We start from the raw sequence: 25445 nt of genomic DNA, 5'->3' as shown, positions 1-25445 counted from the left end.
GGTAAGAAGTATCACCGTTATCATTTTGTTCAAAGAAATTCTTGATTTCCCTCTGAATTTCTTCCTTTACCCAATAATTTTTCAATAATAGATTGTTTAGTTTCCATTGTTTTGTGAGGGGTTAGTGTTTCTATAGGAATTGAACTGTAATTTTATACCGTTATGGTCAGAAAAGATATAACGTATAATTTCTGTTTTCTTGAATTTTTTTTTTTTTTTGTAACCAAGATGTTTGTAAATTCTTGAATTTTTTGAGATCTGATTTGCAGCCTAGGATGTGATCAGTTTTGGAGTAGGATTATTAACTCTTTTTATAAAAGCCTGATACACTTTGTGGTTTTAGCCCCAATATAATAATCATCCCCTTACTCTTAGAATTCCTTTGCCCTTGTCACTTTGCCTTTGTATGGTTTGTATAAAATGAAGATCTTGGAAAATCACTATTTCCTATGAACTCAAGAGTTTATATAAGCAATGCTCGATCCAGCAGGATTAGGCAGGTAAAGCCAGTTGGATAGCAGATATATTATAATCTCTTGGACCAAGGTATAGTTGTGTGCATGTCTAAAAGGTCATACTGATTCACCATTTGAATAAGGATCATGTAGGCTGAACAGAGTGAGGTAGGACTGTCCACAGGATCATGTGAATTGTGGTAGGGCAGGCAGTATACAGCATTCATGGATTAAACACCTAGCTAATTGCTTCCTGAAAACGGTCTATGTTTTTTAGAAGACAAAGATCTAGGGTTTTTGGTGTTTTTTTCTCTAACTTATTAAGATTCAAGTCACTAATATGTTAGTTCTTCTGGTTTAAAATGAAAATAACTGGCTATGGTAATATAGAGAACACAGCTGAACTGCACCAGAATATTTAAAACCTTAAAGTTAAATTGTGAGTTATCTCACCTTATAAAAATATACGTCAATATACTAAATACTCAACAAACATCCAGAATGTGGGATATTTAAAAATGCATTTCTTGTGGATCAGCACCAAAAATACCATTAGTTTCTATACAACCCAAGTCACGTTGGTATAAGCACCTAAGTATAGGCAGGTTAAAATTATTTCTTATAAAAAATCACAAATTCCACAGAAATCATTAAGGATATATCTTAACAACTTTCAAATACATTTTGACATCAAGATCAGGTGATTCACTTGGAATAGCATTATAATTAGTACCACTGAGTTTCCGAAGACATTTGATGTCAACTTTGCATTATGGGAATATTTTACGTCTCACACAAGAGGCACTGATACTTAGAAACTTCAGAAGATTACTAGAACCATTAAGACTGATGTGAAGAATTTGTACAGCCTTTCACAATTTCAAAGAGGTAGTGATAGATACTTGTCTCCTGGCGATATCAAATGCAGTTTCTTCCAAGTTGTTTTTCAGACCTGGTTTGATGTAATGGTTCATCAGGAGGAGTTCTAGGGTATCTTTGCTGTCTCTCTTCCCAGTGGCAAGATGCAGGGGAGTCAAGAGGCCTTTTGTTTGGGCATTGATGTCTGCGTCATGCTGAAGTAAGAAAGAAGCCACTCTGGTGTTATTCCATTTACAAGCACTGTACAGGGGTGTCTAGCCATCCACAGTCATTGCATGAACATCTGTTCCTCGTGCATTCAGCTCATGGACAATATCTAAGTGTCCACTGTAGGCTGCTCGATGAAGAGGGCTGTACTTATCTTCATCCCTAGTGTTCACATCAGTGGCCTTTTCAGAAAGTAATCTTCGCACTTTAGTAAGCCAATTTTTTTCAGCAGCCCAAAGAAGCAATTTGCCTGGATCTTTTTCCATTTTTTTTCTTGCAATTGATACCACTCTTTGTTTTTTTTCATCTTTGTTCCTCATCTTCATCAGAATTTCCTACCCAGAGACTTTGAGTACCAGTGGGAATAAGGTGTCCATGTGTCTCCAACAATTCAAGTTGGTTAAAGTGTTCAGAAAAGTCCAAGGAGTTCTCTGAGTCTCATTTTCCATCATCATTTATTTTTCTTTTTCCATTCTTAGTATTCTAAATAAAAAACATTTCAAATTCCATGGTATGAATAATCTTTCTGGGGATGAATTATGTCTATTTTATTTTATTCATCAAGATCTTATAACAAGGAAAATCGCCGCCATGGATCTCGCTTCTGGGTCTGTAACTTACTTTGAAATTTATAAAAATGAGATGGATAGATGTGTGATAATGAGTATATAATAAAATGCTATAGACTATGGGTGGTGGACATATGGGTTTTCACTGAACAATTCAACTTTTTTGTATGTTGGAACATGTTTATAATGTTAGAAAAAATGCCTATCTTCTAGGCTTATTAGGATTAGATGAAATAAAATGTGAGAAATGCTTGACATGTAGTAGTACTCAATAAATAGTGGTTGCTAAGAAGAACTTTATGGGAGAGTTGTGTTTTATAGTGTCAATAATACAATCAGGTAGTTGATGAAATATTATATTTAAAAGTACCTTCCAGCTTTACTGGTCTTCTTCACTCCAGAATAACTGAATAAGAATCTCCGGAATGTTGTACGTGGGTTTGGCTTTTCTTTTCTTCTTTTTCTTTCCTTCCCTCCTCCCCTTCTGTTCTTTTCTCCTCCCTAGATATTATAAAGTATAGCCAGGGCAGAGTACCAATGATGGGGGAGGGGAGGAGTGGTGGAGCAAGTAAAGGAGAAAGAAGGGTTAGGTAACTAATAGAGAGCCTCTATGGTATAGAGAAGGGGTCCTCTTTGGAATCATTTGGGAATTGATTGCTTTTTTATAACTCAGTTTTTGCCTGTATCACTTATAGACTCAGCTTCCTCATTGGTAAAATAAAGATAATACCTACTGCTTAGAGTTGTTATAAGGGTTGAATTTAGTTAAATAATGTATATAAAGTCCTTAGCACTTAATAAATGCTCAATAATACTAATTCTGTATAATAATAAAAATAACATTATAATAATGAAAAGACATTTATTGAACAGTTATTCCTGTGTCAGGTATTGGTTAGGTACTGGGGATATTGCAATAAATCTTACAGATACAGTCTCTTATCTCAAAAAGCTAATGGTATCATGCAGGAGTAAGATCTAGAAACAAGATCACAAAAGTGCCAAGTAAGAATGGAAAGAATGATATATAGCATGGAAATCCAAGCCTAGTTTTGCTTCTCACTTTGGCTATGTCCTCATTCTGTAGGAGAATATCCAGAGGTGCTTTAGGTTTATTGGACTTTGCCAACAAGTCATCAAGGTCTAAGATATCAGATATCAGGGTATCATTAGGAAAAGGGATTAGTGCCTTTCATTTTGATTTGAAGGTGGGGGAGGGAGAGATGAGCACAATGTCCCATTTCCTGCCTACCCCCTCCCATCCTTGTCAACCTATACTGAGAGATTTTTTTCCTGGCTAAATTAGACTAGCTTCTAATTGTAGATTAGATAATTAACTCTTTAACATAATCACCGTTTAAACATCGATAAAAAATACTTTACCAAATAGTTTTTTTGTATACATAAGATTAAACAAAATTTATCCAACTTAAATGTTTGTATGGTCTCAACAAGTTGGAGCTATAACATGGTGTGCTGATGTATATAAATCCAAAGGCAAAGCCTATGTATTAAGAAAAGAAAAACAAAGCATATTTACTATGGCAATAATCTGGAATTATATTTTATAACCATTTGTGATTATTAATGGGGTTATTAATGCTACTTTGTGTTGATTCTCAGAATCATAGCTATGTTTGGTTTAGCTGCCTTTTAATCTGATAGCTTCAAATTAAGTTTTGTCAAAATATTTCAGAGTTTCAAAATTAATATTACAAATAGGTGCTGGGCAATTTTTGTAGATGTCTTTCAAATTTAGTGAAATTTTTCATTTTTACTTTTGTCTAAAACTATAGTTATCTCTCTGTATCCATGGGTTTCCCATCTATGGATTCAACCAACTGTGGATTGAAAACACAGTATTCTTGGAGTGTGAAACCCTCACATGAGGGCTTTTTGTATCCACAGTTCTGTAGGACTGACTACAGGGCTTGAGTATCCATGGATTTCAGTATCCTTGGGAAGTCCTGGAACCAATCACCTGCAGATACTAAGGGATAACTATACTATAATGTTGCATATTGAAATAATGGGGACCTCTACCCTAAGATTATCAGATTTGAGGGTTGATAAGTCTGTTTGTACAAAGCCGAATTAATTTTTTTTATTACCAAAGCAAGATAAATACAGATAAGCTTGTTTAACACCATGGTGTATATTATTCCAGGCCATTTTGTGTGCGTACATATACACACACACATAATGTAATCATACTGTATATGCTCTTATATTTTTTTTTACTTAAAAGATTATCTTAAATGTTTAAACATTTTTAAAAGGTTGCATAATATTCTTTAGTATGGATATACCGTTATTTGTTTAATGGAGCAAGTAAGGGAGAAAAACATCTAACTTTTTTTGCTGTTTGCAGCTACCATGTTTCCCTGAAAATAAGACCTACCCATAAAATAAGCCCTAGCAGGATTTCTAAGCATTTGCGCAGTATAAATCCTACCCTGAAAATAAGACCTAGTGATGGGCGTGGCTACACAGCGTATCTGCACAACCCATGCATTTGGTTGCGGAGTGGTAAAGAAGACGAGCAGCCCTTCTCATCTGCCCCATGGGAGCTGTATTGCTTGACATGAGAGATTGGGGCTGATGGTTCTAAAGAAAATAGAGTCGGAAGAAATTCAGGATGGAATTCGGGGTTTGGAGAGTTATGATGATGTTCCAGAAGAAGACAACTTAACTATATTTAAATAAATGTAGATTGTTGTACCGTACTTAAAAAAAATAACACATCGCCTGAAAATAAGCCCTAGGGTGTCTTCTTGAGGAAAAATAAATATAAGACCCTGTCTTATTTTCGGGGAAAAACGGTATATTCCATGCTGTGAGGATCATTCTTGTAGCTAAATCTTTATATACATTCTTAATTATTTCCTTAAAAAACATTTCTTAAAATGGAACTACTAGACATTTTTAAGATTTGATGTGTATTGCCAAATTGTCCTTCAGAAAAGTCTAACCAGTTTACAGTCCCACCAGTGGTTTATAAAAGTACCTGTTTTCTTCTATACTCAGTATTTGCTATTCTTTAAACTTTTTAAATTATAAAATGTATATAGTAACATTAAAAAAGTGGGAAAATGGAAAAAATCACCTAGAATGCTATTTCCCTAACATGGCTATGATTATAATATTTGTTATGGTATTTCAGGCTTCAGTCATATACATAAATGGTTATAATTATACATAGAGGATTTTTGTGCTTTTTTCATTCATTGTGAAGTATTTTTCCCTGCCTTTACTTGGTTTTTATGATTCCAGTTTTTAATGGCCACATGATATAATAAGTATTCATACTTATCTAACTCTTCCCCTATTCCTAGACAACTAAATTGCTGCCAGTTTTTATTATTTTATATAATACTACAATAAAAACAGAGATAACTATCACTTATTGAACATTTACTACAAGCTTTATACTATGTGATTTTCCCTTACTTTGTATTATTTTCTTAGGATTGATACCCATAATTGGTGACTTCAGATCATGAACATTTTTATGGCACAGCTTTTTGTTCCTACGTCACCCTTTCCTTTCTTATTCCTTTCTACTATCATACATTTATTGGAAGTCTAATAATATATGCCAGGCACTATGCTAAGAGGCATTGAGACTACAAAATGGATCAGATGGAGTCCTTGAAGTCAGACATTAAACATATATGGTAAACAAGGATATGATAAAAGGCATTACTAGATGATGAGTCTCTCCATCATCTATCTGTCTATTCATCCATTCCACACACATGATTTTCCCCCTGAGCATGGGAGGACTAGGTTCAGACACAGTGCCCTTTTATTCCTAAATATTTCAGCATAAGAATAAGAATGGCTCGGTATAGTGGGTCACACCTATAATCCTAGCACTCTGGGAGGCCAAGGTGGGAGGTTTGCTTCAGGTAAGGAGGTTCAGACCAGCCTGAGCAAGAGCAAGACCCCATCTCTACTAAAATAGAAAAAATTAGCTGGGCATGGTATTGCACACCCGTAGTCCCATCTACTTGGTAGGCTGAGGCAAGAGGATCATTTGAGCCCAGGAGTCTGAGGTTGCTGTGAACTAGGCTGACACCATGGAACTCTAGCTCAGGCAAGAGAGCAAGACTCTGTCTAAAAAAAAAAAAAAAGAAGAAGAAGAAGGCCATTATCCTAAATAAGAACAATATAGTGACCAAATTCAGAGGATTTAATGTGGATGTATAATACTATTATCTAATCTGTTCTACCCATTAAACTTTTACCAGTTATTCACATAATGTCCTTTATGACAATTTCCTTCCAACCCCTTCATTCCAGGACCTAATTGAAGGTCTTGCACTGCCTTTAGTTGTCCAGTCTCTTTTGTTTCTTTTACTTATTTGTTTATTATTTATTTTTTGAGACAGAGTCTCACTCTGTTACCTGGTCTAGAGTGCTGTGGTGTCAGACTAGCTCACAGCAACCTCAAACTCCTGGGCTCAAGCAATCCTCCTGCCTCAGCTTCCCGAGTAGCTGGGACTACAGGCATGTGCTATCAGGCCTGGCTAATTTTTTCTATATATTTTTAGTTGTCTGGCTAATTTATTTCTATTTTTTAAATTATTTTAAATTTTTTTTTTTATTTTCCGGCAGAATCTTTTTTAATATAAAACAAAGATAAAACACATCTCAACCCTGCTTTTTGTCAGCATGCCTTGTTTCTACAAGATGCATGCTGCTAGACCATAAGACTACATAGTAAAGGGTCTCTGAGCATTTGGTTGAAGGAAATAGAAAATGCAGATCTCAGGGGAGCCTGGCCAAGCCCAAAAGATGAGCTACATCCCTGAACACTAGAGCAGTCCTTGTCTTTTCAGATCCTCATACGTCTTCTTATTCACAACATTCCCACTGGAGTCTTCATATTCTTCCTCAGTGTCGGGCTGCCATCCCTCTGAAGCCTTCTGCAGTTTCAGCTTGGCCCACAAGGAGACAGCATCTTCAATCTGTGTCACATTAGCAAAGTGGGCAGTGTTTGGGATGCCCAAACATCTCATGCCGTGAGCATGACGCCATTCAGCAAAGTGCCGTTGGAAGGCCTTGGGTCCTCGGTAGGTGTAGTTTCCACAGATTTCACAGTTGTAGTTGATGTTTAGGCCATGAAGCTTATACAGCCAGTAGGGAATGGGTTTGCCATCCCAGCCAAGGGGCAGGTTTTTGGGGTTGTAAATGATCTCATTCTCTTCATCTTCACTTTCACTCTCACTGATCTGCTCTTCCTCCTCCTCTTCTCGCTCTTCTCCTGTCCTTGCTTGCTTGCGTTGTACATTTTCATGTGTAAGATGTCGCTGTTCCCCAAGAATCTCTACATATTCATAGATCTGGGCTTCTAGAAAAGCAATGTCTTTGTTCGTCTCGGTGTCTCGCTTGGTGCCCTTTGATTTGGGATTTTTGGCGAACAGAGAAGTGTCAAGTGACTCCAGGGACTTTCCTTTGGTGCTGAATAGTCTCTGGGCTCGCTCTTCTAGAGTCCCGCCACATTTCAGGCCTAAAGCTAAGAGTGCAGATTTCAATCTGTCCAGACCCAGGGAGGCCAACTCCTCCCAGGAGGAGAATGCAGAGAGGTCAAGATGGGCTCCAGCATGAGTCAGGGCACTGCTTGTCTCTTTCGGCCATCCAGGGAAGGTATCATTGTCCCACTTCTTCTCAAACTCAGTCTGAATCTTCCCAAAAAGTTCATTCTGATCTTGGAGGGGCTTCACTCTATCTGTGTAATCCTGAAGGTACTCAAGCAGCATCTCTAGGTATCTTTTATACTCTGCATTCTTCCTTTCTTTAGGAATGTCAAATAACTGATCGAAGATGGACAGGTATGTGATATAATCTAGCTTCTCAGATGCCTTCAGGTTAATGTACTTGAGGTAACAGTCATGGAGATCAAGGTAACGACCATATCCCTCTTCATCCGTGAACTCCACCAAGTTTTGCGCCTCTTCACTTGGATTCTCTCGAGCCTTCAGGAGCTCCTCAAATTCCACTGACATTGGCACACAGATCTCATTTGGGTGCTTCCTGTGGAATTCCTTTATTTGCTTGAGTCTATTATAGAATTCAGCAAACTCATTGGGTCCAGAAATAGCATTAAGCTCCTCCTTTCGTAACCCATCCTTATCGTCATACAAATCCCTCAGGTTCCCACTGACCTCCATATACCTATCTTGCATGGCTCGAGTGCAGTGGTCAGAATTGATCTGGTCCCGGAGCGTGGACTTCTTTGTGAGCATCTCTTTGGCCATGACGTCCATAAGCCGTTCCTTCTCCTCATGATAGCGCCGCTGCTGCTCCAAAATTGTCTCCATTTTCTCTTCGCCGCAGCACCCCAACCCAGACCACCCTATTTTAAATTTTTGAGACAGAGTCTCACTCTGTTTCCCAGGCTAGAGTGCCCTGGTGTCAGAGTCTCACTCTGCCTGGGCTACAGTGCCCTGGCATCAGCCTAGCTCCCAACAACCTTAAACTCCTGGGCTCAAGCAATCCTTCTGCCTTAGCTCCCGAGTAACTGGGACTACTGGCATGTGCCACCATACCCCACTTATTTTTTCTATATATTTTTAGTTGGCCAATTAATTTCTTTCTATTTTTAGTAGAGATGGGGTCTCGATCTTGCTAAGGCTGGTCTCTAACTCCTGAGCTCAAAAGATCCACCTGCCTTGGCCTCCCAGAGTGCTAGGATTATAGACGTGAGCCACCCCACCCGGCCTGTTTTGTTTCTTTTAATCTGGAATATTTACTGAGCCTTTCTTCATCTTTTATAACATTGATATTTTTGAATAACAAAGACCAATTATTTTTTAGAATGTCTTTCAATTTGAATTTGAAGTTTTCTATAGATTCAGGTTATGCATTTTTGTCACGAATACCATGTAAATGATGTTGTATTCTTTGTGCATCATAGTAAAAGGCATGTAATGTTGGTTTGTTGCAATATTTGGGACATTAAATTTGACTACTTGGTTAAGATAGGGCCTGCCACATTCTTTCACTATAAAGCTACCTGTTTTTATTTATTTTTTGCCTTTGGAATTAAAAAGTAATCTGTAGGGAAATATTTTGAAACCATGTATTAATAAATGTTCTGGGCCAGGCACGGTGGCTCACGCCTGTAATCCTAGCACTCTGGGAGGCCGAGGAGGGCCGATCGCTCAAGGTCAGGAGTTGGAAATCAACCTGAGCAAGAGGGAGACCCTGTCTCCACTAAAAATAGAAAGAAATTAATCGACCAACTAAAAATATACAGAAAAAATTAGCCAAGCATGGTGGCGCATGCCTGTAGTCCCAGCTACTCCGAAGGCTGAGGCAGGATTGCTCAAGCCCAGAAGTTTGAGGTTGCTGTGAGCTAGGCTGACTCCACGGCACTCTAGCCCGGGCAACAAAGTGAGGCTCTGTCTCAAAAAAAAAAAAAAACCAGAAAAACCCCAAAAAACAAAACAGTCCCCAAAGCCATTTTGCTGGTCTGTTTCTGGAACCTACCATAACAGAGGCCTCTTATATATAGGAGATCCTTTAAGGCAGTTTTCCCATCTTGATCTGGGATCTAGTTGAAGATCATGCATTGCCTTTAGTTGTCCTATCTCTTTTCTTTTCTTTAATATGGAACAGTTTCAGATATTTGCTAAATGAATAGGACCGAGAAGATGTGCAAACAGTACAGGGAGATGGAGGAATATAAGTTGAGTCACAGCATATGGAAGAGCCCAAGTCAGACAAAAGAGCTACAGCTTAGTCACTTCAAGAAGACAGATGAGGCTACAGAATCAGGCAGGGACCAGTTCATTGAAAACTTTATTTGCCTTTTGAAGAAATTTAGCCTTACAGAAAATGAGGAGCTATCATAGAGAGTTTAAACTGGGTAGGGAAAAGATCATTCTAAGGTCACTCTGCTATCACTAGTGGCATTGTATAGAGGATGGATTAATTAAATGTAAAATCATTTTCCAAAAGAGTTGGTATTTGCCCTCTTAAGGGCTTAAACTTTTCTCTAGAAGCCAGTGTTGCAGCTGCTGAATAGTAACACCTCAAAGGAATAGTTGGAAGTGGTCTAGTGAAAAGACATGAGACTACACATCACATGATTAGTTAAGACTTGAGTAATTGATTTACCTTCTTGTAGAATGGCAATAAGTCTTAAGTAGTAGTTTTACAAGCAAGACTGGAAGCTTAATAGTAGTATACTCCATTGAAAAATAACACAAACAAAAGTACACAAAACAGTTTCAATTTTTTGCTGAATAAAATGTACTTGAGGTACTGCTACATTTTGGTAGCAGTAATATCTTTGGTAATATATCAATAATAGGATTGGTAATATATATCTTTGGTAATATATCAATAATAGGATTGATGTAAACATTCAGTAAGATAGACATTCTACCTGATTTGCAAGGCAACCAAAATGTGAAATGTAACAATCATGTTTTCTGAAACAGCAGCAAATTGTATCTTTAGCTTGAATTTTGCCATTATTATTTTAAATTTTATATCCGTACCATTTACAGCCTGTATCCCAACCAGCTGGAGTTGAACAAGCAGCTCTTCCAAAACCAGAATTAGTTCGAAGGTAAGTGTCTTGAAATTAATACCATAAAAACAATGAGGGTATGCTGAAATGTGTGCCTTCATTAGGTGCTTATTGTATCCTGAGTGGATGTTTAATAAACATGGTAGATTTTATTTTTACTTTTTATGTCAATAGGGATCATATGGATTATGAGATTAATTGGCCATTTTCTTGTTCTCTTTATACTATTCTGTTTTAAGAAATGCTGATAAGGATTAATTTTTTTAAAAAGTTAAAAATTAATATAATTTAGAGTAAAATTCCAGCTAATCTAAGGAAATAAATTACAACCAGATATATAATTATAATTATTTAGTAGTTGTAAACTACTCTGTTGCCCGGGCTAGAGTGCTGTGGTGTCAGCCTAGCTCACAGCAACCTCAAACTCCTGGGCTCAAACAATCCTGCCTCAGCCTCCCGAGTAGCTGGGACTACAGGCGTGCGCCACCATGCCCAGCTAATTTTTTCTATATATTTTTAGTTGGCCAATTAATTTCTTTCTATTTTTTGTAGAGATGGGGTCTCGCTCTTGCTCAGGCTGGTCTCGAACTCCTGAGCTCAAGCAATCCTCCCACCTTGGCCTCCCAGAGTGCTAGGATTACAGGCATGAGCCTCCATGCCCAGCCTGAGTTTTTAATTTCTGTGATCATATGTTTAGTTCTATAATTTCCATTTGGTTCTTTTTCATATCTTTTATTTCTTTTATAAGATTTTAGATTTTTCATTTGCTTCAAGATTATTTGTAACTGCTCATTGAAGCATTTTGATGATGGCTCCTTTAAAATTCTTGTTACATAATTCCAACATCTGATTCATCTTGGTGTTGGCATGTGTTGATTATTTTTCTGCGTTCAAGTTGTAGTTTTTTTTGGCTTTTGGTATGACAAGGGATTTTATTTGCATTTGTCTCCTGGACAGTTTGGACATTATGTTAGATAACTTTAGATCCTATTTAAATCTTCTATTTTAAAAGGCAGTCAGACCGTTTAGGTGCATAGGTCCTGGCCTACTTTTGTGAGCTGTGATTCTAATAAAAATTTAGTTTTCAAAGTCCTTGTAATGCTATTCTGGTCTTTGTTTGCCTGGTATGGCACCACTGGCTCCCAAAGCTGGGCCAAGTGATGGAGAGTGCTTCCCTAGACCTGCTTCCCCAGACCCACTTTCCAGGCCACACTCTACTTACTGGTGGGGTTCCCACCAGTGCCATGGGGAAGGCAAGGGCCTACTCAGGTCCTCTTCTGCTCCTGGGTTCAGGGTCGGGAGATTCTGGGCTTGTGTTGCCTTTTGCCTCTGGACTAGGAATCAGGAGACACTGAGCCTGGATTGCCTTTTGTCAGCAGGTGGGTAATCGTTAAGATAGGAAGTCTGCTTTCTTTTTTTTTTTTAAGGCTGGTCAAGTGGAGCAGTGGGAGTGGAGAAGGAACAAAGGAATCTGTAACTGGTTGTGATCAATTAGTTGTAAACACCACTGCACTCGGACCAACCGGAAGTCTGCTTTCATCTGTTTACTCTTTAGTACCCTCCTGTGGTTGTCTACTGTATTATTTCTAGAATCTTTAGCTGTATTTAGCGGGGAGGAGCAGGGAGAGTTGAGATTCTGTCATCTTGTCCCAAACCCTAAACTAGTGTTTTAAGTAATTTTGGAATGTGAATGATATAGCCCTATAGGCTAAAATTATGTCCTTTTTATCCTCTGGTAAGATTATTACTGCCATTTCTCTGTAGATTTAAAATCTCTAAGAGCAGTATGAATGTATCTTCTTCCACCACTCATTATGCAAATTATTTTTCATATGTACACAGAAAACAATTTCGGAGTTATTTTTATCTCTTCTCGTACATCTCTATACAGATGCTTCACGAATAGTTTTTATGAGAAAGGACTTTCCTAAAAATTACTTTAAAAGATATCTGTTTGACAATGATGATGTCTAGTGCTTACCAATATTATCATTTAAATTGCAAATGTGTTTATTGAAATTTTTGTATTTATTGAAATATCTTCAAGTTTATTAAAGAAAAAGCTGAAAAATGCCTTTGACACAGTTAAATTAAAGGGTAGCCTGCCATTTCATAGTTATATTTATTCAAACCTGTAAAATATAACTAATTAGAGTTAATCATGTTGAAACATTTTTACATCATTCATTTTCATTTTCTTGTTCTGCCACCTGCACCATACTTGTCTCCCATACCTGGTCTGTCTATCCACTGTCGAGTTCATTACATAAATAGGTATATTTTGAGTGAGAATTTGTTTTGGTTTTAGAAGTTTTATTTGAACATATTAACAAACTAATCCCCAAACAAACAAGGTAAAATTTATTGAGAACATCCCCTATTAAAAGATTCCACAGAGCCAGTTGCAGAGGTACATGCCTATAATCCCAGCTGCTTGGGAGGCTTAGGTGGGGGCATCACTTGAGACCAGTTTGAGGCTACAATGTGCTATAATTGTGTTTATAAATAGCCATCGTACTCCAGTCTGGGCAATGTAGTGAGATCCCATCTCTAAATTAAAAATGAAATTAATAATATTTTTTAAAGATTCCACAGAGGTCTGTCAATTTTTTTTTCATTCTCATCACTGTGAGAAGATGTTTGCCAAATAAATACAGTGTAAATCTCAGTTTTTCGTAACTTTAAAAAATAGCTTTATTGAAATATAATTAACATACCATATAATTCATAATACATTTAAAGTGTATAATTCAATGGCTTTTAGTATATTCACAGAGTTGTGCAATCTTAACTTTTAAAAAGATATTGTAGTATTTATTGATTTTCCTTAAACTCATTATGATTGTATAATTGGGAGTTTTCCTTAGAATTTTACCATCAGGATTGGAATGAATTGATTTCTTTTTTAAATTACTAGCTTGAATCAAGATGTGGCAGCTGTGAAGGAAAACACCAATAATCCTGATAACCAAAGTGGAAATGGTAAACAGGATCGGATCAAACAGAGAAGAGCTTCCTGTCTCCGACCAGAGAAAGGGACTAAATTTCAGCTTACTGTCCTTCAGGTCAGTGTGTAAATATAGTTTTGATTAAGAGTATGTCCAGAGGTCTAGAGGGTCAGGGAGCGGCATTGCTACAGAAGTGAATGTAGAATAATGGGAAATCCTGTAAACTAACTTTACCTCCATTAAAAAATTTGTCATAAAACATACACTGGGGAAAAGAATCCTTATTCAATAAATGGTGCTGGGAAAACTGGATAGCCACATGTAGAAGACTGAAACAGGACCCACACCTTTCACCTCTCACAAAAATCAACTCACGCTGGGTAACAGACTTGAACCTTAGGTGTGAAACTATTAGAATTCTAGAGGAAAATGTTGGAAATACTCTTCTAGACATTGGCGTAGGCAAAGAATTTATGAAGAAGACCCCAAAGACAATCACAGCATCAACAAAAATAAATAAATGGGACCTGATCAAATTAAAAAGTTTCTGCATAGCCAAAGAAACTGTCAAGAGAGCAAACAGACAACCCACAGAATGGGAGAAAATTTTCTTAAGCTACACATCTGATAAAGGGCTGATAACTAGCGTCTGTTTAGAACTCAGGAAAATCAGCAAGGAAAAATCAAACAACTCTGTCAAAAAGTTAAGGACATGAACAGAAATTTTTCAAATGAAGACAGAATAATGGCCAACAAACATGAAAAAATGCTCAACATTTCTAATCATCAGGGAAATGCAAATCAAAACCACAATGAGATATCACTTAACTCCAGTGAGAATGGCCTTTATCAAAAAGTCCCCAACAATAAATGTTGGCATGGATGCAGAGAGAGAGGAACACTCCTACATTGCTGATGGGACTGCAAACTGGTTCAGCCTCTGTGGAAAGCAATATGGAGATACCTCAAAGTGATACAAGTAGATCTACCATTTGATCCAGCAATCCCACTACTGGGGATCTACCCAAAAGATCATATGACACTCTATAAAAAAGACACCTGCACTTGAATGTTTATAGCAGCACAATTCACAATTGCAAAGCTGTGGAAACAACCCAAGTGCCCATCAATTCACGAGTGGATTAATAAAATGTGTTATATGTATACCATGGAGTACTACTCAGCTTTAAGAAATAATGGTGATATAGCACCTCTTGTATTTTCCTGGATTAAGCTGGAACCCATTCTACTAAGTGAAGTATCTCAAGAATGGAAAAACAAGCACCACATGTACTCACCAGCAAATTGGTATTAACAGATCAACACCTAAGTGGACATATAGGAATAACATTTATCGGGTGTAGGGCAGATGGGAGAGGGGAGGAGGGGATGGGTATATACATACATAATGAATGAGATATGCACTGTCTGGGGGATGGTCACGCTTGAAGCTCTGACTTGAGTGGGGAGGGGGAAATGGGCAATATACGTAACCTTAAGATTTTTAGCCCCATAATATGCTGAAATAAAAAAAATTTTCTCATAACAGCATTATATGTTAAACTTGAGAAATATAAGGAAGAAAATAAAATTCATTTGTAAGCCACCCACTCAGAGATAGCTCATGTTAATGTTCTAGTTTGTTTCTCTCTCTTTTTTTCTGTATGTATATGTAGTATTTTACATTATTAGATCGTAATAGTATAGTAATAGTAGCAAAAATCTATTGAAAAGCAATTTTTTTTTTTTTGAGACAGAGTCTCACTTTGTTGCCCAGGCTAGAGTGAGTGCCATGGCGTCAGCCTAGCTCACAGCAACCTCAAACTCCTGGGCTCAAGCAATCCTTCTATCTCAGCCTCCCGAGTAGCTGGGACTACAGGCATATGCCACCATGCCCGGCTAATTTTTTCTATATATATATATTAGTTGGCCAATTAATTTCTTTCTATTTATAGTAGAGACGGGGTCTCGCTCTTGCTCAGGCTGGTTTTGAACTCCTGACCTCGAGCAATCCGCCCGCCTCGGCCTCCCAGAGAGCTAGGATTACAGGCGTGAGCCACCGCGCCCGGCCGAAAAACAATTTTTTTTTGAGACAGAGTCTCACTCTGTTTCCCCAGCTAGAGTGCAGTGGTGTCATCACAGCTCACTGCAACTTCAAACTCCTGGGTTCAAATGATCCTCCTGCTTCAGCCTCCTGAGTAGCTGGGACTACAGGCCTGCACCACCATGCCCTGCTAATTTCTTCTGTTTTTAGCAGAGACGGGGTCTCACTGTTGCTCATGCTGGTCTAGAACTCCTGGCCTCAAGTGATCCTCCCGCCTCAGTGTCCTAGAGTGCTAGGATTATAGGCATGAGCCACTGTGCCTGGTCAGAAAAAAATCTATTGAATTTTTTTGTGGTAGGTACCCTAAATATTATCCATTTGTTTTATCATTTAATTCTTCAATAACCCTGCATGATAGGTGGTAATATATACTCGTCTTTACAAATGAGGATACTGGCTGGGCACGGTGGCTCACACTTGTAATCCCAGCATTTGGGGAGGCCCAGGTACTTGAGGCCAGGAGTTCTAGACCATCCTGTGCAGCATAGTGAGATATGCAACCCTGTCTCTACAAACAACCAAAAAAACACAAACAAATAAGATACTGAAGACCAGAGAAATAAAATAATTTGCCCAAGGTCACTCAACTAGCAAGTGATAGAGTCAGATCTGAACCCAGTCTGACTGTAAAGCCCATATCTCTAACCAATATGATATATGTTTTCAGATGGATGCTTAAAGCTGTATACAATTTAAACCTGCCTTTAAGAAAACTTGATATAACATGTATATTTCCTGTATCATTAAGTAATTTTTCAATAACTATTTTAAATGACTGCGTTAGCTAGCCCCTTCTACAAAGATATAATTTTATCATTGCCTGTGTTGGTCTTCATTTAGGCTCTTTTTTCTGTCTGTCTTTCTCTTAGCCTATCTTTTTCCTAACTTGCTATTTTCCTCTCTCTCTTGTCTGTCTGTCTTTATCTGCAGTAAACATCCTTGAATACAAATCTTTATATATCTCTGATTGTTTCCTTATGATAGATCCATAGGAGTAGAATTAGTATGTCAAAGAATATGAAGGTTTTTAAAGTTTCTAGATGCATGTTGCTAGGTTTCTGTGTGGAAAGGTTGGGCCAGCTTACATTTCCATTAGCAGTGCCTCTTTTTTGCTTAGAGTCAATTTGTAGGATTAAGAAAATTTTGGAAGTAAATGACTGGATTTAGATCTTTGCATTGCAGATAGCTATAGTGACCACTGTAACTTTTTTTGCTTTTTTATAAAAGTTATGTTCCATTTTCTTTCCCACAGGATCGTATTTTTAGCTTATTTTTTACTGCATAATGTGAATCTGTTAGATTTGTCATCAAATGACTGTTTAGGTGGTATTTCAACAAAGGAAAACAGAATCTTTTTAGATTCTGTATTATTTAAACCATTTTCCATATATATAGTATATATTGTATGTGAACTAATCTAGATGTTTCCTGTACAATTGCAAAGAGGAGATAATGACTCTTAAACTGGTGAAATGTTTGTACTCAGGTATCAACCTCTGGAGACAACATGGTGGAGTGTCAGCTGGAGACACACAACAACAAGATGGTCACCTTCAAGTTTGATGTTGATGGTGATGCACCAGAGGATATTGCAGACTATATGGTAAGTATAGTAAAACCAAATTATTTTCCCTTCAATATTCTGTGTCTCTTTTCCCCTCTAATTCCTTCTCCATTTATTTGGAGGCATCCTTTTTTTAAAGTGTACAGTTAGTTTTTAAAATTTGTACAGAGCTAAATCAGTTATAATCAAGGGTAAGTCGCTTCATCTCCTTCAGCATAAGTATATTTATCTGGAACTATGAGGGGGTTTCATTAAGAGATGATCTAGATCAATGGTTCTTACCTCTGGCAGCATGTTAAAATGACCTGATGAGCGAGCTTGCTTGCTTGCTTGCTTGCTTGCTTGCTCTTGCTTCTTGCTTGCTTGCTTGCTTTGCTTTCTTTCTTTCTTTCTTTCTTTCTTTCTTTCTTTCTTTCTTTTCTTTCTTTCTTTCTTTCTTTCTTTCTTTCTTTCTTTCTTTCTTTCTTTTCTTTCTTTCTTTCTTTCTTTCTTTCTTTCTTTCTTTCTTTCTTTCTTTCTTTCTTTCTTTCTTTCTTTCTTTCTTTCTTTCTTTCTTTCTTTCTTTCTTTCTTTCTTTCTTTCTTTCTTTCTTTCTTTCTTTCTTTCTTTCTTTCTTTCTTTCTTTCTTTCTTTCTTTTTCTTTCTTTCTTTCTTTCTTTCTTTCTTTCTTTCTTTCTTTCTTTCTTTCTTTCTTTCTTTCTTTCTTTCTTTCTTTCTTTCTTTCTTTCTTTCTTTCTTTCTTTCTTTCTTTCTTTCTTTCTTTCTTTCTTTCTTTCTTTCTTTCTTTCTTTCTTTCTTTCTTTCTTTCTTTCTTTCTTTCTTTCTTTCTTTCTTTCTTTCTTTCTTTCTTTCTTTCTTTCTTTCTTTCTTTCTTTTTCTTTCTTTCTTTCTTTCTTTCTTTCTTTCTTTCTTTCTTTCTTTCTTTCTTTCTTTCTTTCTTTCTTTCTTTCTTTCTTTCTTTCTTTCTTTCTTTCTTTCTTTCTTTTCAGCATAATATGAGGGTACAAATGTTAAGGTTACTTACATACATTGCTATTGCCTTCCCTCCCCCTTTGAGTCAGAGCTTCAAGTGTGTCCATCCCCCGACATTGCACTTATAGTGTGTATATATATAAACCCATCCCCTCGCCCCCCACCTGCCCAACACCCGATAAATGTTTTTTGTTGTTTTTCTTTTTATAACATTTTGGTTAGATTTTTTAACTTTGCCTTTACCTAGCAAAGGTTAGAGGTATGCCCTTCCCCTCCACACTGTTAGCCACATCCCTCAGATGTGGGTCTACCCCCACACCTCCTGAATCTCTGGTGAACACCTGAGCTTTTTAAAAACAATTCTATTCCCTGGGCTCCTTATTAAATCAGAATCTTCGGAGGTGAGGGTTAAGCATCAATAGTTTGTAAAGTTACCCAGGTAATTATAATCTGTTAGTCACTGATCTAACATCTTATATGTAGGTATTCAAGTTATATTCATCATTTCATTTAGTTTTTAATATTTTCTATGACTTGTAAGACTTAAGTTAGTATTTTTTTCCCTCTTTTTCTGATGGGAATGGGACTAGGGTAGAAGTAAGAGTCCATAATGCTTTTGTTTCCACCAACTTTCTTTGTATATGCATTCCTAGCCAAGCAGAACTAAACATTTTAAAAGTAAATCATTTTGTCAGTTCTCCCTTTTGTTTAACATAGTTCTTTTCTGAACTGCCTCTTCTTTAATATTCTTCATGAATGTTTAACCTAATTAAAGGTCTGTTGGGCCATTTTTTATTATATTTGGAGATATTTTGTTTTGTGATTTGTGATTTAAAAGTTTTTAGGGTTTGGATATCTTAGTTTTAAACATCGCCTCAGTTAGTTATAGTCTTCAAATAACAACCAATTTATAGAATGCTGAATATTTTTTTAAATGCTAGCTTCTTCTCTGGTAGGTAGTGCTAATATGACAAATGTCTGTGGTCTCAAAATAGAATAATGTAATGTATTATGTGGCATTTTATTGATGATCTTTGTTAATTCTGTTTTGGCACTTAGATTTGAATATTCAATATACATTTTTTTCCTTATGGTAGTCACCATTGATACAATATTATAATTTTGAAGAAACTAAATTCATTCTCGTGAATAGGCTTACTTTTACTTTTGGGCAGGTTGAAGATAACTTTGTACTGGAAAGTGAGAAAGAAAAATTTGTAGGAGAATTGAGGACTATTGTAGGTCAAGCCCAGGAGATCCTCCATGTCCACTCTGCTGTAGAAAAAGCCACTGGAGTTGACTCTATTATTATGGAATCCAACAGTAGCCAAGTAAGAGCAATTGTTTACAAATAGGTCTTTTTGGATATGTATCAGGAACTTCTTTATTTATCTATTCATTTTTAATTCAGACAGGATCATCTGAACAAGTACAGATAAATTCTGCATCCACTCAAACCAGCAGTAAGTATATTTAATAAAATTTACCATTGGGCTTTTGAAGCAAGACATTTGGAAACTTTAATTTACCCACCTTCGTTGGGAAAGATGTTGATCAATAAAGTGATTTGATAAGTTGTTAATGTAGGTTTTCCCACACTTTGAAAGCATATAATACGGGCCTCAAACTATGGCCCGTGGGCCACATGTGGGTGTTTTTGCCCGTTTGTTTTTGTACTTCAAATTAAGATACGTGCAGTGTGCATAGGAATTTGTTCATAGTTTTTTTTAAAGTATAGTCCATCCCTCCAATGGTCTGAGGGACAGTGAACTGGCCCCTTGTTTAAAAAGTTTGAGGACCCCTAATGTAATAGCTCAGAAGTAAAAATCCATCCTCCAAATTTCCTCCAAGTGTTGATTCTTTATCTGATTAATTTATTTCTGAGCTGTTACATGGTATGTTACCAGAAAAGCAGTCACATACTGATGACCTTTAACAGCATAACTGTTTGAATCTTTATTGGTAAGTTTTTTTTTTTCAGATTTGAGGTGGACAGAAACTTTTTTAACGAAAATCATTAGGTTCTAAGTTAGCCTCATGGTTTAAAAGTCATTCATGTCTTCATTCCCCCAGTGATATGCTTCTACATGCTTTGGTCACTAATAACTTTTTGTAAATCAGATACTGGATAAACTTCCAGAGAATAAAACTAGGGTCTTCCATTTTCTTTTCTGATGACTTTATCTTTCCATTCTTCTCAGCTCTGGTCATGGATATATTAAAAGAGTGTCTGGGAGAGGGAGAAGAGCTGTAGACAGATGAGGACCTCTGAAAGAATTATAACAACTTGAAGAAGCAAAAGGTGGTGTAGGAGTAATAGAACCAGATAACATTATCTTGAAATTTAGTTTGACTGCATTAGGATGGCAGAGTCCTCCTATATCTTATTTTTCTGGTTAGCTGAGATCTGAGCAGGTTTCTGACTGACAAAGTAGGAGAAAGTTTAAAAGAAGAATTACTTATTTAAGTTTACAAGGTAGGAGTTAAGATGTAGGGGTTATTTTACTTGCTTTAAAAAATTGTTATATAGTAAAATTGACTTTTTTTCTTATGGTGTACAGTTCTGTAAATTTTAATGTATAGATTTATGTAAGCACCACCATAATCAGGATACAGAACAGAAGTGGTTCTGTAGGTAGATTTTAATGGGAAAAGTGCTTTCCATTTTTTCAAAGAGAACCTTGCTTCTAATTGCTATTGATAACAATGTTTGTTTCAGTAAAATCTAAAATCCTTCTCTAAAGATATTATATGCTTAATTCTTTAGACTTTTTGTCAGGATTGGGAGATCTGGTTTCATAAATTACATATATCCTAGTACTGTTGAAAATGAAGATACAAGACAAATTGTTTTTTCAACCTGGCTTCCTTAGTCAATAAGATAAACAAATTGACAATTGCTGAACATATTCAATTTTTGCTAATTCTTTCCGCAGATGAATCTGCTCCTCAGTCATCCCCAGTTGGTCGGTGGCGATTTTGTATCAATCAAACAATAAGAAACCGTGACGTTCAGTCTCCTCCTTCTCTTCAGCATTCTATGTCTACGGTTCCTGGGCTACATCCACTTCCTAGTAAGCTTTTATTCTCTGCCAGGTTTGTCCAGACTCAAAGGATAGGGTTGCAAAACATATACGATATCTTTAGCTGGTTTCTATGGGTATTTTATGCTTATGAAAATATTCATGAGCATTTTTGAAGACATTAATATTAGTGTTTATTTAATATTTATGGGGATTTTTTTTTTTCCTTGACAGGTTGATTTGAATTCTGTTCACTTTGAGTCTCATTTACAAGAGTACTTTCTTTTTTCCTTTCCTTTTTTTTTTTTAAACAGAAAGGGTCTCTGTCTCCCAGGCTGGAATGTGGCAGCATGATCATAGCTCACTTGCAGCCTGGGCTCAAGTGATCCTCTTGCTTTAGCCTCCCAAGTAGCTGGCACTACAGGCATACACCACCACGCCCAGCTAATTTTTAAATTTTTTGTAGAGATGGGGTCTTCCTATGTTGCCCAGGCTGCTCTCAAACTCCTGGCCTCAAGCAATCCTTCCTCATCAGGCTCCCAAAGTACTGAGATTACAGGCATGAGCCACGGTACCCTGTCAGCCAAGAGTACTTTCATACAGGTTCTCATTTGTCCCTTGCTCCTCCTGTCTCTTTTGAGTTTGGGTACTAGTCCATGGTTTGTACCCATCAATGCATGCTTAGCCATTCTTTGTTATTGTTCCAGGTCCAAGAAACATAAGTAATAAGGAAATATCACAGGACGTACTGCTCACTATAGAAAACAATCCATGCCAGCGTGCACTTTTCACCTCCAAATCAGAACACAAGGATGTAGTTGATGGTAAGATTTATGAATGTGCTAGTGTAGAAACTGAGCAGCCACTTTATCAAGTAGAAGACAATGGGCAGATAATGGCACCAGTTACTAGTAGTTCCAATTATTCCGCTACTTCAGTTTGTGCCATTCCAATTGAATATGAGGGACTTGACAACCAAGCAGGTATATTCATACCTGTGTATTCATGTCACCAAGCTGCCAGTCAGGCTGATGTACTTATGGCCCATCCTGGCGAATCAACTCAGATTGCTGATAACTCTCTTACTACTCCTGCATTCGTATCTGATCAGAAGCCTCAGTCCTTATCAGTACAACAGCCAACTATGGATGCAGAGTTTTTTTCCCAAGAAGGAGAAATGACACTGAACACTGAAGCAATTTCTCCTAAGACAGTTATTCCCACTCAGACCCCTGGCCTTGAACCAACTAGTCTTCTACCCACTACTATCTTGGAATCAGATGGGGAAAGACCTCCAAAAATGGAGTTTGCAGACAACCGAATTAAAACTCTGGATGAAAAATTAAGAAACTTGCTCTATCAGGAGCATAACATCTCTAGCATCTATCCTGAGAGTCAGAAGGATACTCAAAGCATAGACTCTCCATTTTTTTCCTCCACTGAAGATACACTCTCCTGTCCAGTGCCAGAAGTCATAGCCATCAGTCACTGTGGAATTCAAGATAGCCCTGGACAATCCCCTAATTTCCAACAGACAGGCTCTAAGATTCTGTCCAATGTGGCTGTGAGTCAGCCTGCTAACGTGTCAGTGTTCAAAAGGGACCTGAATGTGATAACTTCTGTACCCAGCGAATTGTGTTTGCATGTAAGTATTCTTTCTAACCAATTCCTTATTCTTTGCTTATGATTTTAAAGAAATGCTTCTCTTATAAAATTCTGTCCTTTGAACTGAAATTGTCTATGTCACAAGATTCCGAGGTGACAGGTATTTAAGAAGGCCATGATTTAGGCTGCAAGTATCCAGAGATTCTCAGAAGAGATGGCAGAACTATCTTTGGTAAGAGAGCCCTGTTGTGAATTAGCCAGGAACTTGTGAGCAATGTCTATATTTGTATTAATGATGGAATAGAAACTGATTCATAGATTGTTTCAGTGGGTAGAACTTACTTTTAGATTTCTACTTGAAATACCTGTTATTACTTTCCTTCCCCCCAAATTTTATGGTCTTAATTTAATCATGTTTGGAAGATTTTGATTTATTTGAAAAAGAAAAGGAAAGTAAAAATCATCCATTAATCCCATGACTTGTTTTTTTTTTTTTAATTTTAATTTTTCATTTTTAAGAGATGGGATCTCGCTATGTGCCCCAGGCTGGTCTTGAACTCCTGGCCTCAAGTGATCCTCCCACCTCAGCCTCCTGAGTAGCTGGGATTACAGGCCCATGCCACTGTGCCCAGCCCATGACATGTTTTTTAAGTATATAATGTAGGAACTTTAATTTCCCTTTTCTACTGTTTTACATCACAAAGGTAACCATTAAAAATTTGGTGCTTATCCCTTTTGATTTTTCTTAAGCATATACAGATCTATTTACATACATATCACATTTTATTCACAAAACCAATATTGTGCTGTATACCTATTGATCTGCAACTTAATTTTTTCATTTTACAATATATCATGAACATCTTTGTAAATCTTCACCACTATATCTCTTTGTCATTGTTATTATTATATAAGTAATATATGCTTGCACATAAAGTAAGACCTACTCCATCCCCAAACCTATAGACATAGCTGTTAACCTATTTTCCAGATATAGTTTTAATTAATATATATTTATATAGACATATTTCTTTATATGTAATATATCTTTATGTAGACATAGATACATGTCATACATTTATATTGGTATATGTTTTTACATATATATGCTAGTCTGCATTTTTTTTTTTTTACTTATTATGGGCATCTGTTCATGTCAATACACATGGTTCCACCTTAGCTTTTTAAACAACTATATATAATATTCCACTGAATAGATACAATTGAAATTTTTTGTATACTAATAACTTTATGGAATTAATATACAAACACAAAAGCGATTGAAAAGTATAGAAATTAGAAGTAACCATTGTGTAACATTCTCCCATACCCCATCCCACTCTCCAAACACTCTTAACCCTTTGTATTCGCTTGCTTTTTTCTTGATTCCTTTATTCTACTCGGGATTTAATTTTTTAAATACCCCAGATTTTACAAAGCACAGCAGTAGAATAAAAAACTGGAGTTTCTTTTCATACAAACTTATTTATTTGGATTTTTTTATATTTCAAATTATTGATACATTCAAAGAGTAATTTTAATCTCTATAATTTTTGCTAACCGTGTCGAGTCACACTCGACATCTGAGTGCAAAGGGTTAAGTTCCTGATTTTAATTCTTGTGGTCATTGCCATTAATAGCTTATATATAATATATGTATTTATTTCTTGATTTAGTAATTTTAAATAAAAACCTAATGATTAACTGCTATGAAGGGTGAGGAAATTATTATATTTTCCCTTCCAATTTTCTTTTTCATACACCTCTCAGTTTTTTTTTTTACTTATATTACATTATTAACATTGGCAAAATTTATGACATTTACATTCTGTTCTTGAACAATTGCTTGTCTATGCCTGTAGGTTGATTGTAAAAATTGACAATCAATAAGCAGTTTTATATTATGATTATATATATTATCCAATGATCACATATTATGATTAGAATCATAAAAAAGTAATTTTCTGTCATTTAAACTTTGTTTCTCAAAAGAGACTCCCAATTGTTGAGGTCAAATGGATTCTTTTATTTTGTCTTTATTTTTTTCAGAGACAGGATCTTGCTCTGTCACCCAGGCTGGAGTGCAATGGTGTAATCATAGCTCACTGAAGCCTCGAATTCCTGGGCTCAAGCAATCCTTCCCCCTCAGCCTCCTGAGTAGCTCGGACTACAGGCATGTGTGACCATGCCTGGCTAATTTTTTTTTTTTTTTTTTTGTGGTAGAGGCAGGGTCTCACTGTGTTGCTCAGCTGGTCTCAAACCCCTGGCCTCACATGATCCTCTGCCTTGGCCTCCCAAAGTGCCAGGATTATAGGTGTGAGCCACTGTACCCAGTTGGATTCTTTTATTTGTTTCATGTCCACTGCTACATCTGGACATATAGATATCATGTTTAGCTGCTACTATGTCTGGTGACCTAGGATTCCTCTTTTTTACCCTGAAATATTTTCTTTGAGTAATATTTTCAAATATTTTACATGGGTGACTAATTTGATTTTTTTTTTTTTTGCATGTCCAAAGATATCTTTGTTTTACTTTACACTTGATTAACTAAGTACAAATGGTAGGATCAGA

At 36.6% G+C, this 25445-nt stretch overlaps 1 protein-coding gene and 2 pseudogenes across 3 annotated transcripts in view; 1 reads left to right on the top strand and 2 right to left on the bottom strand.

Moving 5' to 3' along the window:
* WNK3 (WNK lysine deficient protein kinase 3) overlaps positions 1–25445 on the top strand; it is a 175504-nt gene that overhangs the window by 93976 nt on the left and 56083 nt on the right. For all 3 annotated transcript variants that reach the window (XM_075999466.1, XM_075999465.1, XM_012782731.3), the window contains 7 exons: positions 10633–10694; positions 13573–13720; positions 17194–17310; positions 19419–19574; positions 19655–19706; positions 21180–21317; positions 21974–22911. In XM_075999466.1, the coding sequence (XP_075855581.1) occupies positions 10633–10694; positions 13573–13720; positions 17194–17310; positions 19419–19574; positions 19655–19706; positions 21180–21317; positions 21974–22911 (1611 nt within the window). The remainder of the gene's footprint in view (positions 1–10632; positions 10695–13572; positions 13721–17193; positions 17311–19418; positions 19575–19654; positions 19707–21179; positions 21318–21973; positions 22912–25445) is intronic.
* On the bottom strand, positions 1220–4488 carry LOC105881204 (ankyrin repeat domain-containing protein 49 pseudogene; annotated as a pseudogene).
* Positions 6715–8465, bottom strand: LOC105878750 (splicing factor 3A subunit 3 pseudogene; annotated as a pseudogene).

This window comes from Microcebus murinus, chromosome X, assembly GCF_040939455.1.
Source record: "Microcebus murinus isolate Inina chromosome X, M.murinus_Inina_mat1.0, whole genome shotgun sequence".
Classification (NCBI taxonomy): domain Eukaryota; kingdom Metazoa; phylum Chordata; class Mammalia; order Primates; family Cheirogaleidae; genus Microcebus; species Microcebus murinus.
Note: the sequence above shows the minus strand (reverse complement) of the source record. Positions and strands in the feature narration are given on the sequence as shown.